Consider the following 17,248-nt stretch of genomic DNA (forward strand, 5'->3'; position numbering starts at 1 on the left):
AGCTTACCATAGAATATTCAGCATGAGGTGTGGGTTAAATCTTGCATTTAAAAAAAAAGCATCCCTCTTGATTTTCATGTGTTCCATGACATTCTAATATATCAGCTCTGTAGGGTTTTTTTTGTTTCGTACTGCATCACTAATTGCTTTGCTACACATTACATGCATCATTAGCGGTTCTTACCTTAAATGTGTTTTAGCTACCTTTATCCTTTCTTAGATACCCTAGCTTATTGAGTCAATATTTTTCCCAAAGTATTTTCCACAGCCTGTCCAACTGTTTCAAGGAACACGAGTTTTAAATTAGCATCTTTACAGGTTTATTGGGATATGGTCTTACTGTATTATTGTCATTTAGTTCTGCATAAGAGAGGGTTTATTTGAATTGTTGTCATGGGACTTTTTTTGGTAATGAATAAATTTTTCATGTTTATCATACTGTGTTTATTAGTCTTCACTCCAGTTATAATCTACAGGGATTCAGAAGCCATACAATTAAAAAAAAATACCAGACAAAATTTTAAGTATTTTAGAATAAAGCTTATTGGATGGAATAGGAGAGGGAACAAATAAATTTCATTCCACATACAGTCCTCTTGCTCAGAAGGTGTATTACCTTAAATGATAATTCCTTTTTCAAAAAATGGTACTCTTATACATCTTGTACATTTCTTTATGTTTCAGCATTTATTCAGTCTATTGCTTCAGAATATGATCCTCCTAATGGTCCATTGGAAATATACCACCATTAACTAATGTATTCCCTCTGCAAGTGTTTAATTCTGAACTAGACTGGTAGAGCTGTCAGAATAATATCAGTTCATACAATACTAAACTGAAAAGCATAAGTTAAGTTTGAGTCATAAAATACAAAGAAGGTGTAATCCTTACTTCCTTTGCAAATGCAGGGTTTAAGTGCTTGCTTTTGCTGAGTGTAATGATTGAATTGCATGTTCAGTACCAGCCACATCAATCATGTGGTAATAAACTTCTTTTATGGGGTTACTGTTAGGTTTATTTGTATTTCTGTAGAGCCTCAACTAAGAAGACACCTTCATGAAATAGAAGGATAAGAAGGTGTCTTCCTCTTTGAAAGTAAGAGCTAAATTAGACAAATTAAAGACGCGAAAGTGGAAAAACCACTTGTGTGGTTTTGTGAAGCAAGTCCCCCTTTTCATAGAAGCAATGTAGTGAAAACGTTTTATTGTTGATGGAAAGAGGGCCCCAAAAAGCATGTTTTCAACCTGTGAGTTGAAAAATCACAGATACTCTGTGTTACCTTGTGTCCGGGTTGATATGGAGCCTAATGGCAGAGTCACCATGGTATGGCAGGGCCTTTGCTCTGCTTTGCCCTCCTGGGCAGAGGGAGATCTCAGCAGGGGCACAGAACTGTGGTACACTGTTCCATGTTAGACTCCAAATGGTCTAGTTCTTCCCTTGGCAATCTTCCTATGCTTAAAATAAACAGTTTGTAGCATCCCTCTGTGTCTTTCTTGAGCCAAATTTTAGCTTTCCATGAGTGGATCTGCTTCACTGGGCAGTGCCTCCAGGCAGGTAACCTACTCAGGCCTCTTAAACTGGCTAATGTACAGTGGGAGTTTGAAACATGTACAATTCAAGAATTGTCGTTAGAAATTTATCTGTGGTATTTTCACTTTCAGATATAAAAAGATATTTTACTTTCCCATAAATTTCTACAAATATGCTGTGTAATTGCAGTATTTTAATATTCCAGCTACAGAAGTGTAGTGTCTAGACACCACCATATGTATTTCAGTCAGGCACAGAAGTATTGCTGTCCCATTTTCATTTCTTTGGCAACTGACATTCTACTGATTTGCTAATTCAGAGAGCAATGATTTTAATAGAAAAGCAAAATACTACATTGCACTAAAGATGAGAACTGGTTATAAATAAAAATTGTTGCTATTACTTCCTGTTTCAATTGCTGTTAATTTGCTTGAGCCTCTTTAACTCTCCAAAACTTCTGTGAATATATAAGATAACAAAGCATAATTATAAGTCAATTATGCTGAATTTTTGGTTGGAAGCTTGACCACTGGAATGCAAAGCTGTATGTTTTCGCCTCCATCCAAAACTATTTCTGAAATGAAACACTTGTTTCTGTCTCAGTGAAGCCAGAAACTGAAACTGGAAACTGAAGAATAAATGACAGAAATAAATGATGCCTTGTCAGGTTCTGAAAAAGGCTAATGAAACCTTGTGGCTGCCAAATCTGACTGAAACCAGTGGCCTGTGAATTGCAATATTCAAGGGAAAAAGTCAAAAGATAATCCAGATGTTCCCAAGCAGAACACTTTGCAATACTTTTTCCTCCATTTTCTTTCTTTTTGTATGGACTAAAAAAATTACATAACTGAGATTTGGTTTAATACATTTTCTGAAGGTTTTTATTTGACCTTCAAGATAGTTTAATGTGCTTACCACATTATTTCTGTCCGTACTCGTTACTTTAAAGGTGGCATTTATCAGATACATACCATTTTGAATCACAGATGGTTCATGTGATGGAGGTTTCTTAGAAAGTTTCTTTTGACAGCCTCTTTATAGTCTTCGTGAAGCACTTCTCTTTTGGCAATGCATAAAGTGAATCTTGACAATCAAAAGGAGATTTGTGCATAATTGTGGAACTGACTACCTTCTACCATTTATTTTTGCTTATTATTTTTCTGCCTGATGAACTATTATAAGCAGGAGACTTGTGAATAAATCTTGATTTAAGTGTGCTTTAAAGACCTAGTTGATATTTTGTTTATTGGTGGGTTTGCATTTGTTTTGCAGCTGAGCCCATATTTCATTGTTAACCTGCTAAGTCACCTACTTAGTGGCAGCAGAATTAATAGTCATGTAAAAACATAAGCAAAAAGAGGCAAATGTGTTATAGAATACATATCCATCATTCTCTTCTGAGAAAGAGGGAAAACAGGTAACCAATTTGTTTTTTACTAGATCAAGAGCCTATATTACAAAAAAAAACCCCAAACCCTAAGAAGTGGATTACTACCCTTGACCTTTCCAGGTAATTAGAATTCTGTAGTCTGTTTGAATTTCAATTCAATATAAATTTATCATATGCTGTTGGATTGAGTCCAGACTTCTGTAACTGTGTATAGCCTATGGAAAATTCCAGTGAAGAGGGAATATCAGATAACTCTGCTTCTGTAATTAAAAGATAGTAAAATTCTTAAGCAAGAAGAATATTTTTCTTTCAGTAATGAGGCAGCAATATCTTGTGTTCTGCTTGCTTTTAACCGAATTCTTTTCCCTCAGTAGATTTTGGTCTCGGTTTAAAGCAGCATAGCCTTGTTAGAAGTAAGGTGCTTACACATTATTTGAATAGATATATGCCTTTGATAATTCTGGAAGAGAAGTTATTGAAGTTGTATATTAACAGTTTTGAATTAGATATTTACAGAAGAACACGAGTCCTCAGAGAAAAGGGAGGGGGAGAGTAGGGAAGGAGATGACACTGTGTAGAAGTGAATCAGTTGCTAGTGCAAAGGTGTCTGGAGAGCAAACTCGGCAGGAGCATACTCCTTCTTCCCCCTTTCCTCAAATCTTTTCCTAGGATGTACTGTATCTTTCATTTTCACAGAATAAAGGTCATTTTACCAGTGCTCCCTAGGGGCTCAGGCAAGGGACATAAATGGAAAACTTTCCAGGTCACAGTAAGGACCTCTGATTGCTGTCTGTTATTGGTTGTTCAAGCTGCCAGCGATGAAATAACAAATAGAACTCTGAGGGCAATCAAAAGAGACTTCAGGGCCTTGGGACAATTGGTTGAAGGATCAGGAGCACCGGTAGTGATTTCATCAATCCTTCCAGTAGCAAGGAATAATACTGATAAGAGTAGACAGATCCATCAGGTCAATGCTTGGCTCTGAGGCTGGTGTAATTGGAAAAAATGTGAGGTTTTTGACCATGGGATGATCTGTTCAACACCTGGTCTACTGTCACCTGAGGGGATGTGCCTTTCTCAAAGGGGAAAAAGAGCTCCAGCACAGGAGCTAGCAAGAGCTCATTGATTGAACTTCAGCTTGAAAGAGGGAAAATACCAAGCTTAGTAGTGATGAGTAATGGGATGGTGTGCCAAAACTTGAGAAAATGAAAACTAATGGGATCCCTCAATCTGCTTCATGAGATGTTGGCTACAGAGTACAACACCTGACATGTTTCTAGACTAGTGCACACAGCAGAAGGAACAAACAAGAGGAGCTCAAAGCTTTGGCCCAGTCCTAGAGATTTGACATCACTGGCATAATTGAAACCTGGTGGGATGAGTCTTCTGACTGGAGTGCCCTGTTTGATGGTTACAGGCTCTTAAGGAGGAATAGGCAAGTTGGAACAGATGGGGATTGGGCTGGCATTGTATGTAATGGAAAGGCTAGAATGAATGGAGCTCACAGTTGGCAATGGCGCAGTTGAGAGCCTCTAGATAAGAATCAAGGGACAAACAAATGCGGATGCCATCATGAGAGTCTTTTGTAAACCTCCTAGCCAGGACAATGATGCTAATGAATTTTTCTTTGAGGAAGGGACACTTCCAAGTCAACTGCCCTTGTCCTTGTGGGGGACTTCAACTTTCCAGAAAGCAACTGGGAGTATCACACAGCTGGTACAAACCACACCAGAAGATTCCTAAAAAACCTAGATGACAACTTTATGAAACAGGTCCTAAAGGAGTGGACTCAGAAGGATGCTCTCCTTGATCAACAGAGAGCATCTCATGAGCAAAGTGGAGATTGGCAGCTGTCTTGGCCACAGTGATCACAAAGTGAACAAGTTTAAAATCTCTGTTGACAGGAGGAAAAGTGCCAGCAAAACCTCAGCTCTGGACATGAGGAGAACAAATTTCAGGCTTCTCAGGGAATTACTATGTAAAATCCCCCAGGAAAGTGTTTTTGCTGGTGCTGGGGTTCATCGGTGCTGGTCACTTTTTAAACATCCCCTCCTAAGGGCACAGGAGCAGGCAATTCCCAAATGTTGCAGCTCAAGCAGATGAGGCAGAAGGCCAGCTTGCCTGAGCAGGGATCTTCTCTTAGAAATAAGACTTAAAAGGGAAGTGCATGCCCAGTGGAAGCAAGATCAGGTGACACAGGAAGAGTACAGAGATGCTGCTTGCCACTGTTGGGAAAAAATTTGTGTGGCCATAGCTCAGCTCCAGCTAAAGCTGGCCAGAAGTGTGGGGGACAATAAGAAGAGTTTTTTTCAAATATACCAATGACAAAAGGCAGTGTAGAAACAACATCATCCCAGTACAGGATGAGGATGGTCAGCTCACAGGCAGGGACAGGGACAAGGCAGAGGTATTTAATGCATTCTTTGCTTCTGTCTTCAACATGGATGACAGACCAAGGGAGTCTCAGTGTCCTGAGCTGGAGAGCCATGACTGTGAGAATGATCAACTAACTCCCAGTCAACCCTGAAATTATGTGGGATTTGATGCTCCAGCTGGATCTCTACAAATCTATGGGGCCTGATGGGATTCGTCCAAGAATCCTCAAGGAGCTAGCTGATGTCATTGCAAAACCTCTCTCAATGATTTTTGAACAGTCTTGAGAATCCAGAGAGGTCCCATCTGACTGTCCTGATTTTCAAGGAGGGCAAGAAGGAGGACCCTGGAAACTACAGGACTGTCAGTCTCACTTCAGTGCCCAGTAAAATCATGGAACAGATTATTCTGGGAGGTATTGAAAAGTACCTGGAGGATGATGCAGACATCAATCACAACCAGCACAGCTTCCTGAGGGGAAAGTCCTGCTTGTCAAACCTGATTTCCTTCTATGGCAGGGTAACCCACCTAGATGATCTAGGAAAGCCAGTAGATATAATAATTTTGGACTTCAGCAAAGCTTTTGATGCTGTTTCTCCCGATATCCTTCTGGACAATATGTCCAGCATACAGCTGAATAACCTGGTTATGTGGTGGGTGAATACCTGGCTCACAGGTCAGGCACAAAGGGTTATAGTGAATGGAGTAACATCAGGCTGGCGTCTGATCACTAGTGGGGTCCTGCAAGTCTTCATCCTTGGCCCTGTTCTGTTCAGCATCTTCATTAATGACCGGGTGCACAACTTGAAGGGATACTAAGTAAGTTTGCCAGCAACACCAAATTCAGAGGAGCTGATGACTGTTGAGGGCAGGGAAGCTCTGCAGAGAGACCTTGACAAATCAGAGAGATGGGCAATCACCAACTGTGTGAAGTTTAGCAGGGCCAAGTTCCAGACTGTGCACCTGGTATGGAGCAACCCTGGTTATATGTATAGACTGGGGACTGAGAGGCTGGAGAGCAGCACTGAGGAGAGGAACCTGGGGGTCCTGGTTAAGTTGAATATGAGTCATCAGTGCCTTGGCAGCCAGGAGGGCCAACCACATCCTGGGGAGCATCAGGCACAGCATCACCAGCTGGGCAAAGAAGATGATTGTCTCACTCTGCTCTGCACTGGTGCAGCCTCACCTTGAATATTACGTGCAGTTTTGGGCACCACAATATGAAAAAGATATTAAAGTATTGGAGAGTGTCCAGAGGAGTGGTGAAAGGTCTGGAGGGGAAGCCATATGAGGAGTGGCTGAGGTGTCACTTGGTCTGTTCAGCCTGAAGAGGAGACTGAAGGGAGGCCTCACTGCAGCCTTCAACATTGGTGCGAGGGGTTTCGGAGGGGCAATCTCTTTACTCTCATGGCCAGTGACAGGACCAGAGGAAATGACATGAAGCTGAGTTAGGAGAGGTTTAGGTTGGATATCAGAAAAAGGTTTTTCACCCAGAGGGTGATTGAACAGTGGAACAGGCTCCCCAGGGAAGTGGTCACAGCAGCAAACCTGACAGAGTTCAAGAAGCTGGACAATACTTTCAGGCACATGGTGTGATTCTTGGGGACGTCCTGTGTAGGGCCAGGAGCTGGACTCAATGATCCTGATGGGTTCCTTCCAACTCAGTATATTCTGTGATTATATATAGTTAGAGTACTGTGATTTAGCATTAGTCTGTTCTCTTGCCCAAGAAAGTTTTATGTAATTGTGCTGAGTCCTAAGAAACTAAGGATCCTGTAAGTAGCTGCTACCTTTTCCAGTTGTCTCATATGCTGTGATTTGTTATGTACAGTCATAAGATATTGTTTACGCCTTGTTGTCTGGATATCGGAATGCCATGCTTACAGATCTGATTGAGAAGACTTAAGGGAAATTGGTGCCTGATACTGTCAAGACTTGCACAATTCTTGGCATTTTGAGGATGTTCAATTGCCTTTGGAGTCCCATAGATCAACTCAATAGGCAGACAATTGCGTTAGGCCTGGAGCTGTTTTTGCCCCAATCCCATGCTTCTGATATTGCTTCCAGTTTTGTTGTAAATCCTGTATTCTTTCTGATCTCCTGGTCTCTTGAGCAAATTACAGTGGTGGTTCCCAACCATGGAGGTTCCATGTAACAGCATTCAGATTGGTGATATCTTTCCTGACCTAAAAAGCATCTTCAAAGGCCTGCCTCCATATACACAGAGGATTTTGTACTGATTCTCCACTTCTGCAGGTTTCTACAGTTTTTATTTTAACTTCACAGAGCTGATAACAGTACACTGCTTCCTGATGAGTGGACTTTGGTGAAATATATTACTGGAAGTCAGTTGAACTTCAGTGGACTTTAGTAGGAGACAGATGAATAGGAGAGTGTTTAGGGTCTGAATTTTTCTTTCAGATCAGTGAACACCTCTTATTGATTTGAATGGGCCACAAACCAAGTGTATCAGGGAATCTTCTGAGCCCTTTTGAGAATTACCTGGTTATTTTGGGGGGATTACTGGAGAGGTGGAGAGTCCTGCACTGGAGCAGCAGGACTTTAAACTTGTATGAGAATTTATGAGGTATTAATTATTGTCAATTATTAATGTATTTTAGTAAAAATAATTCTTTTCCTGTAACCCTTTGTAAGGAAATACTATTATGCATGGTTGAATTTGTCTTTTTTCTTTGGCTGTTTCACTTGAAATATGCATGAAAAGTGTATTTTCATGTAAAATCTAGCTGTGTATAAACCTAGGAAACTGTCAACAGAGTTATAGTCTCTTCAGTCTGCTAGAAGAATAGATCTCAACATGCTTGTGTGGGGCTGTGATTGTCAGAGCCTGTACATGGTGACAGGTGTTGGTTGTTCATCTGCTAATTTCTCACTAGAAACAATGTGGTAGGTTGATCAGCTGCAGTTTGGTCATTGGAAGCACCGTCGTGATTTCTGTTGATAAAATGTATGGCTATGTTTACTGAAGTAGTTTAAAAAATAGTAGATGTGTTTTCAGTTTTTAAAATTCTGTCATAAATGAAAATATTTGTTTTCTCATTACCAACAAATGTCTATTATCCATGATCTGTAATTAGGTTCCCAGTTTAATGTAGAGGGTGAGTGGTACTCACTGGACTGCATCATTGGCCTTACTGTGGTAAAATGACCAATTTTGTCTCACCAGCTGTGACTTTGGAGGCAGCTTGAATGATGGGAACACATAAAGCTCTACAGATTAAAATATTTCCAGCATACAGCTGTGTGTGTATCAGTCAGAATTCAGCAGCAGTTCTTGCTTGATAAGCTTGCTAATGTCTTCTTGTCCTTAGAAAGAACATTGTCCCCCTGTGTGGGTGTCTTGTACAGTCTCGACCCTGCATTCTTTGCTGAAGCAAAACTCCCAGTGAAAAACAGCATTAGTATGACCGTGGAAAGCACTGAATGCAAGGATAGAAAAACTACTCACAAGGGCAATGCATCTGCCTAAGGAAATAGAGCATGTAGTTCTGTGACTAATTATGAATTATAGAATGAACTAAAGGAAAAAAGGCAAAGTTGGGAAATAAATGGTTGATTACTCATCCTGCATCAAAAGAGGACATTTTCAAAAGACAAACCCAATTATAGCTGTTTTTTCCAATAATGTTCCTATCTACTTCTCAAAATTTCCATCACATATAATAGAAAATGAGACTATATTGTGCCTCAGCTTCTTATACATGTGGCAAAGATGATTGAAAGATAGCATGTGGAGTGTTCTAATTTTATGTGAAAAAAGTAGAATAAGTTATGTCAGCAAGTTAATGAGAGGTAGCTTTTTAGTTTTTCTATGAGTGTGTTTTGAGTGCTGTAGAAATAGCCAGGTGTTGGCGAAATGCAATGATGTTGGCTGGCACAAGTACACAAAAGCAACAGAACTCCTTAATGGAATTAACATTATCTGGAATCCAAAATGGTCCTAGTTTCATCCTTGAGCTGAAGTGGTCAGGCAAGTGTTGTTTCTCTGTGGTTTAGCATCTGATGATGCATGTGAGTTGTTTTACCTTTTCTCTTTAATGAGATATGAATCGGGATATGACTTACAGGTATCTTAATGGACTATTAATTTCAAACTGCAAAAGACTAGGTGTGCTTACGAAAACAATTTAGAGTTACCTTTGCGTATCTTCCTTTTCCTATTACCCTAGAACTTAGAGCCTTTACTGCAGAAATCCACCTCCAAGGTGCCATGGAAGCAGTCGTGTCTTCTGCTATCACCATGAAACAGTTTCTAGTGTCTTAGGCAAAGTGAAGGTAGGAAACTGATGCTCTTATGCCTCTTTCTGGAAATCATTTATTCACATGATGTCAGAAAAGGATGGGCTGATTTTTTACTTTGCAGTTAAGGTAATGTTTTTCATCAAGGGGAACAAAGGTAATTTACAGATGCTAATGAATTAAGGTTCTGATTTTGTTTATCAGCTCAATTTTACAGATGGGATACCAGAAACATCAGTTTATAGTCGTGTAAGTACAGAGTTGAATGGTTTTGCTACAAAAGCACTAAGAACAACATAGTATCTTCTATCAACAAATACAAAAGTATCAGGCTCAAGATAACATCTGTGCAGTTAGTACTTCCTTGGTTGTGTTGATTTGGGTCAGCCAAAGAGAGTAGCTGTCAGTGAGACCTTAGTAGCTTAGTAATTTCTTAGACAAAACATGTTCTGTATGGTTAAAAAGATGGCTTTCTTCATTAATCATTAACCTGCAAATGACAAACTGTATTTCCTGAATGACATCTACTCTACTGATCTGTTCTTCCATGATGAAATACCACCTGTTTCCATCATAACATCTGCAACTAATGGAAAGTATCTCTGTGTCTTTTTTCAGAAAGTTCCTTGTGAGATTGTTAACAAAGCCTCCAAACCATATGCTTTTTGTCAGCAACATTGTTACCATCTGGGAAGCCTTTTGAAACATTGTAAACAGAAAAGACAAAACTGCATATTTCATTAATAGTAATTGAGCTTTTGAAAAACCAAATTACTTTGCTATGAAATTCAAAACTTCACAGTAAATATTCAGTAGACAGTACTGGTATAATTATAAAAGGAAATACACTGTACTTCACAGTACAATAGAAGCTAGTTGTTCATCAGAATCCAAAATGTCAGATAGAGTACCATTCCTGCAGTATAAAGACTGAAACATACACTAACCCCAGCTGGCTGTTTCTCAAAGCTGTTTTCAGAGGTCACATATGTGGGATGTCTGGACTGATAACCATTTTTATTATAGACAAAGATATTTTTAAAGTTTGTCTTTCTTTGATATAGGATTTTTTTTTTTTTCTACAAGTATTCCTGGAAATAGTCGTCTTTTTTTTTAATGCTTGTAAAAAATCAGATTCTGTGATGTGCATGAATGTATGAGCCTGGTAAAGGAGAGACAACCATGAAATGTTATTGTCATTGAAAATAACCAATCATATATTTTTTTTCCTAATGATAAATTTGCTAAATAATGCACGTCTCAAACATTCTGGATTTCTTCACTTCGTGAAGAAAATTGTATTCCCTTAGTCTTCTGAAGCAAAAGAGAAAGGTAGTAAGATAGTAATCTCAGCAAACTTGTCATCCTGCAGTGTAATTTGATGGCTGCATTTGTTTTGAAAATGAGCAAAAGTGGCCCATCTATTACAAATCCACATTGCAATTTTTTTTCAAACCCACTTGCTTGTATTTTTTAGAGTAATTGTTAAATAGAATGCATTTTTCAATGAATATGCATGAAAAACTCATGCCTATTGAGCAAATCAGCACTAACTTATGTTGCTTATGCTGTTTTCCTTTTTGTTTTGTGAGATGTTTCCTAGGAGTGTTATTCTGTGGAATGTGGCCACAGTATAAATGACATGATTTGTGATGATACAATCCAGAATATTACTGTGTGTTTCTGTTGTAGAATAAGCCTTACTGTGATTGTTTTTCCCTGCCGGTTCAGTAATACATGACCCTCAAATACAGCAAAAGATAAATCATTAAGGTTTCATAAACCACAAGTTTAATCTTAAAAAGTTAAATTAGGCTTCAGTACTTCGCAAATTTTAAGCTTCAAAAGAAACCTCTGGAGGATAACGCAGTATAATATAATATATGATTTTACAAACAATTCCTGCTGTAAGTTGGTCCACTTAAATTTGAGCCTCTTAAAATTTGGTTCCTTTAATGTGACCTATAGGTCTTGCTTTGTATGTTTATGTAACTAAACTGTAACAGTAAAAATCAGGAAGGAAAGTAATTATATGTCAAATATGAAACTTATCAGAGTTGAAAAAATTATTTTTACAAAGGCCATCTTACTATGTAATGTAAAAATACTGTCTGCTAGATGTCAGTTTAAAAATAACATCTATTTTTAACAGTTTTAGAGCGTACAGTGTCATCCAAACTGAATACAGATTGAAACCCAGACTGAAAATGCTACAGGTTGTTCTTATTCAAACTTCAAAAGTTTTGATCAGAATAAGTGATCTTGGGCAAAGGGTTAAAGTGGTTTCATGGCTAGATTAGTATTGCATTTTCAGTCAGGCTGAATTGAAAGGGAAGTGTTGGGAAGTACACTGTGAGCTATACTGACTACCAACTTCACAGGTATTGACATAAAAGGAGAAGGACATGAAAAGAGAGCTGTCAGTGAATAAGCAACAGCAAGAAAAAAACAACAGGCATCCAAAGGTGACACATAGACAATTTGACTATTATTTTCTCAATTATCATTTTCTCCTTGGTGGAACCAGTAACATCTTTGACGACTATCTGTGAGATAACATTAACATTTGAAATCTCAAATACTTGTTTTTCAGAAACCCTCCACCTACTTTGCTACATCCTGAAAAATGGTGCAGAGGATTCAACCATTTCATTTCACAGTGAGTTTTATTTTCTTTTAAAAACAGCTTATTCAGCAAGACCTATGTGTGCCAATCTGAAAACAGAATTTTCTTATGGAGTTTTTGCTTTTGCAGGTTTTTCACTACAGTTTTCTTTTCACAGACTCTAGACCATGCCTAACTTTTTGGAAGCTTTACAGTGCAATTTGATCTTCTTACGTAATTTTCTTCATTTGAGTGTCTTTTGATTTTTGTGGACCTGGAACAAGTTTATAAAATATACCTGATTTCCTTGATGGTTTTCCAGTGAAATTTTGTGTTGAGCAGAAAAAAGGATTAGTGAAAATGACTGCTGGTCAATTTAAAATAAGAATTTGAAAGATAAGAAAGAACTTTACTAAGGTTCAGTAGGTTGTGTATCCACTATGTAATTGAGCACCAGTAGTACAAAGAGCATAATGAATGCAGCTGTCACCAAACTAAAATAAGCTTTTTCTTTACTTTTTTCTTTTTACAGTGAAACTAGGAAATCACAGTTTAGTAGTTGTTAGCATTATATTCAAAAGTCTTACTGCAACTTTTATGAGTGATTCTTAGTATTCTTCAGTATTTCATTGGAACCTATTACAGCCCAAATGGTGTAACGTGGGGAATACTATTATAACACCACTTGTCAGTACAGACTTTTCAAGATAGGTTTGTAAATATGCACATCTGCCTTTTGAATCTGTTCTATTCCTTGGTGTATCCAACTACTTGTAGAGTACAATATCCTACCTGATACTTTTTTTCAGCTTGTTGCATAGTAGTGCCTTTCCATTTCAGAAGTTAAAAATAAAAACACTGGTGCAAATTTTACCAGTAATCTGTGACAAATATCGGTATTTACTATGCTGATCTTTAACCAGACAGGAAGGTGAGATACAGTGTAATGTTTGACCTACAGAGGAAGGCCATTGCTATTATTGCTGCAATGTAACTCAGAATCTCTTCCGTGCAGGTAGAAGTACATTCCTCTAGAGCAGATTGCTCCAAGTTCTGGTTCTCCATAATGCCTGTCCTTGTTTACACAGCAGTGTACATTGGGATCTATGGCAGATTCAGTGTTTAAGTACAGGGGTCACCAAGTGATAGATGAATTTCATTCTATTATAAGAAACCATTGATTGTGTTGTATTTAAAGGCTGTATTCTGGGGGACTACCACTGGTGGATTATATTCCACTTGTGCTTTAGAAAGTTACTGCACCTGGTAAATAAGATTACATTCCTGTCTCAGGAACATTGTGCATTAACCTTCAGCATTGTTATATAAGTTTTTCTTTCTTGGTATCTTCCCTTTTAGAAGTCCCCACTGAGCTTGAGAACAACACAAAAACTCAGTTAAACATTTCTTAGCATTTGTTCAGTCCTTTAGTTCAGTGTGCACTGTTCACAAGTCAGATGTTAATACTTTTTGGCTAAATTTGTTTTTAATCTTGTCCTTTGAGTTTTCTATATCTTCAAATTGTATCTTTTTAATCACATGGATTATTACTTACTTTTGCTTAATTACTTCCTCACCATCAACTTTTGCAGGTTCTCAATTCTTGCTTTTCATTTTTACAGTGATATGCACAATGAACTAAGGAAATATGCTCATACACGGTTCTCTTAACATGGAGAAGTGCAACAATTGTAATAAATACCCTATGTTATAGCTGCCTTTAAGAGAATACTGAAATTGAATTCTCTCTGACATTGTTGTATTCTTGGGCATGTATTTGTAAAGTTGTTACGATACAGAGGTTACAAAATGTTTTTATGGGGGCTTAGATTTACATTAGTTGATTTTCTAGAAAAATTTAGATCATGAAACATTGGATCATACAACTGCAAACCTTTTAGCCATTACTGATAATTGGCTCATTTATATGCATTAGTTATGTATTTGTTTATGCCCGCCTTGTGACAGCCTAGTTATGATAAATTAAAAGTAGTGATTGTATAAATTCCATACTGCCTTTTATCCATATGTTAGGACCTTGCCTGATGTTTCTGTCACCCTTGTGATGAGTGATCAGCTTTTGAATAATTTCATTATCTACCTCCTTCTTGATGCTAACATCATTTGCATAACAAGCTTATCTATTCAAGTTGAGGGCCAGACCTGTGTACTGACCAAAGCTGAGCATGTAGCTTTGGCTAAGCTTTTGATTTCAGTTTGGTTTATGCGATAATTTTGTTTATGCCAAGATTGCCAAACCTTGTCACTGTAGCTTTTTTTCACCCCACTTTGCCGTTCCTTGAAATGCCATCGTCTCAAGAGGCATTTTTTTATAAGTGGTCTCTAACATATTACAGTGATTTACAACATGCCTGAGCTGGAAGTTTCATTTTTGGTAACTCTTTAAGCTGTTAAAATTGTGATCATATATTTTTCAGAAATGAAGTCTCTATTTTTAATTATGATACTACTGCCCCAAGAGATGATGATTTTGCAGCAGCATTTTAGTAAGATGAAATATTTACAAAATCTGAATGGAGAGTGTCAAGATAGTTTTTAGATTGGTGAATATATGTTTCTATTCCCAGCTCTGTTGACCTTGACTTGAGATGAAGACTGTAATGTAGTGTTCTCATAAGGATTTTTACAATGAAGATAGTGAATCTGAGTTAGATATTTTGTTTTAAAAAAATAAAGAGAAGACACAATTTCAGCTCTCATCTCTTGATACCAGCCCAATTTTGTATTTGGTATCTACTAAGATACAGGCAGCACATACATACTTCTAAAAGGTCAATAAAGTTTTATGTATGTGTATTTTTCTGTACTACTGTGATTGTGCATAAAAATTTGTCTCTCCCATTGTAATCTGATAAATAATTATTTATCTTTATTTTATCTACATATCAATAGCATTTTTACCATTTCTGTAAGATCATGTAAACTACCACAGCAGTGGCAAATAATTTTATTGGCACTTCAAAGCTTGACTGATCTCTAGGGATAAATAAAAGAGTTAATATGTTCTTGTAGCAGAAGAATGCAATAACTTTTATTTACATTACATCACAAAATGGTAATTTTAATTAGAACTAGAAGTGGTATCTCCAGAGACAGACATTCTTCTTCTAAATTTATTTAACCAATGATTAGCTATTATGGGTCTTTGAATTAATTAGTCATTCTTGAGCTGGAGGGAATTAAAGAATTAAGAAATTCAGGAAGTAATAAAGTCAAAATGTGAACTTAAGGAATTATGGTCACATTTATCATCAGAATGTAACTTTTAGCAATGACATTGCAAATACAGTACAAATATAAGTTTTTTTGTCCTGATAAACTCCCTTTTTTGTACTCAATTTAAACATGGCTTAGCAAGCTGAATTTCATATTGATTAGTCTACATTCAGAGTTATTCAGTTAATAGATCATCTAGATTATATGGGTTTTAAGTGGTCCATTTATATTTAACTTCCCTGAATGCAGATAAAGTTTTTTCACAATCTAAGCAATTGTTCAGTGACATTCTGTTTATATTACATGAAGAACATTTTACTGTGTTTTTCACTGAGAGCATGATATGCATTTGAGGTAACTTATTAATTTCAGTGTCTGGGAAGGCAGAGGTTTGCAAATGCCAGAAAGATACAGATTGCGATGTGTAAGGTTACCACCAAATCTGTATATTTTTGCATTTCGTTCATTGATGCAAGCTCTTGAAATACTGAATTTTAGTACCTGACAAAAGATCTCCACCACTTTCGAACATTTCATGGAACATATATATTTATACAGAGGAATGGACATACAGAAAGAATACAGTTATCTTCTACTTTCTAATGAGCTGTTGTAGTAAAAAGCCTGCCTCAAATCAGCTGCATGCTATAGTGTCAAAGTGGGATAGGTACGTAAGGGAGAATATCTGGTACACATGCAAAACATAGTGTGTCTAATAAAAAGCTTCAGTTGTACAAGGTTCTGAAGGGTTTTTGTTTTTCTGGGCCTTCAAGGACAGACCAAAGAAACAGAGCAGACCAATCGCTGATGAAAGGCTATTCATCAATTTAATCATACAATAAATAAATGTATTTTGTGGTTTTGAGATGCTCCCTAGAGTTGTTCTGGTTGTATTTCTGTTGTCACTGGTAAAATTTCAAAGATTTCAACATGAGCAACTGTTGGACCCATGCTAAAGAGCTACAAGAGGTGCCACTCCATAGAGTTTTTGTTGTTTGTTCTCTAAACCATGTATATGAGCCAAAATACATTGTAATGCTTACTCAGCTCAAATAAGGCTGGGAAACCTGTTGTAATTTTTGAAGATTTAGAAGAGGTAAAGGTATTTACCACACCTAATTTTACAATTTCAGTGCGATAGAATCTTTGTTATGTTTCAGATGTGTGCTCTGAATTATACTATATGGTGCTTGATGTTAAACATTAAACTGGAATAAGATTTATTAAGAAAAGAGGTGATGGTGACATTTCATTGTTTGAGTATTTGTCTCATTCTTGGGGAAGATTAGTAATTTACAGCATTTGCTACCAAAAGGCAGATCAATAATGTTATAAATATGTTCTGACCATCAGAATTTATACCATGCATGTGATGATTGAATTCTTTGTCATAAATTCAGTCTTTCATCCTGATATCTGATTGTAGCAGAATGAACAGTAAAATCCTTACTATTTAGCATGGGATGCTGTGCAAGACAGGAGACCTATTTAACCTATCCCTAGTCCCCAGCATTTACTTTTTGCAAAGGGACAGCTATTTATAGTCCTGAAGATAAGGTTATTTCTATCCTGTGAGTCCTGCTGAATTAGGACTGAAAACAGAAATGGTGTTGGCAAAGCTGTCACAGTTTTTTAGTTCACTTTTGCAAATTAGTGACCTGCAGCAGTGGGGGTTGGGCAAGCCTGGAAGTGGAAAGCAGGGAAATGTCAGAGAAGCAGGCACATTCTTGCATCTTACTGCAAACGTAATTCATGAAATGTCTTCTCCACCTCTCTGCTGCATGTAACTGACCAGTGCCTGCCACAGCTACATGTGGTACAGAGGTAGAAGGAACACTCAGTTACTGAGCATT

At 37.5% G+C, this 17,248-nt stretch overlaps 1 protein-coding gene across 22 annotated transcripts in view; it reads left to right on the plus strand.

The window, feature by feature from the left end:
* MYO3B (myosin IIIB) overlaps nucleotides 1-17,248 on the plus strand; it is a 248,769-nt gene that overhangs the window by 62,999 nt on the left and 168,522 nt on the right. For 21 of the 22 annotated variants that reach the window (XR_002047282.3, XM_019290511.3, XM_039554756.1 and 18 more), the window contains one exon: nucleotides 12,147-12,212. The exons of the other annotated variant lie outside the window; for it this stretch is intronic. Coding sequence is in view for 20 of the 21 variants with exons in the window: in XM_019290511.3 (XP_019146056.1) it covers nucleotides 12,147-12,212 (66 nt within the window). In the remaining variant the exon portion in view is untranslated. The remainder of the gene's footprint in view (nucleotides 1-12,146; nucleotides 12,213-17,248) is intronic. 22 annotated transcript variants of the gene reach the window in all.

This window comes from Corvus cornix, chromosome 7 (assembly GCF_000738735.6).
Source record: "Corvus cornix cornix isolate S_Up_H32 chromosome 7, ASM73873v5, whole genome shotgun sequence".
NCBI classification, from domain to species: Eukaryota; Metazoa; Chordata; class Aves; order Passeriformes; family Corvidae; genus Corvus; species Corvus cornix.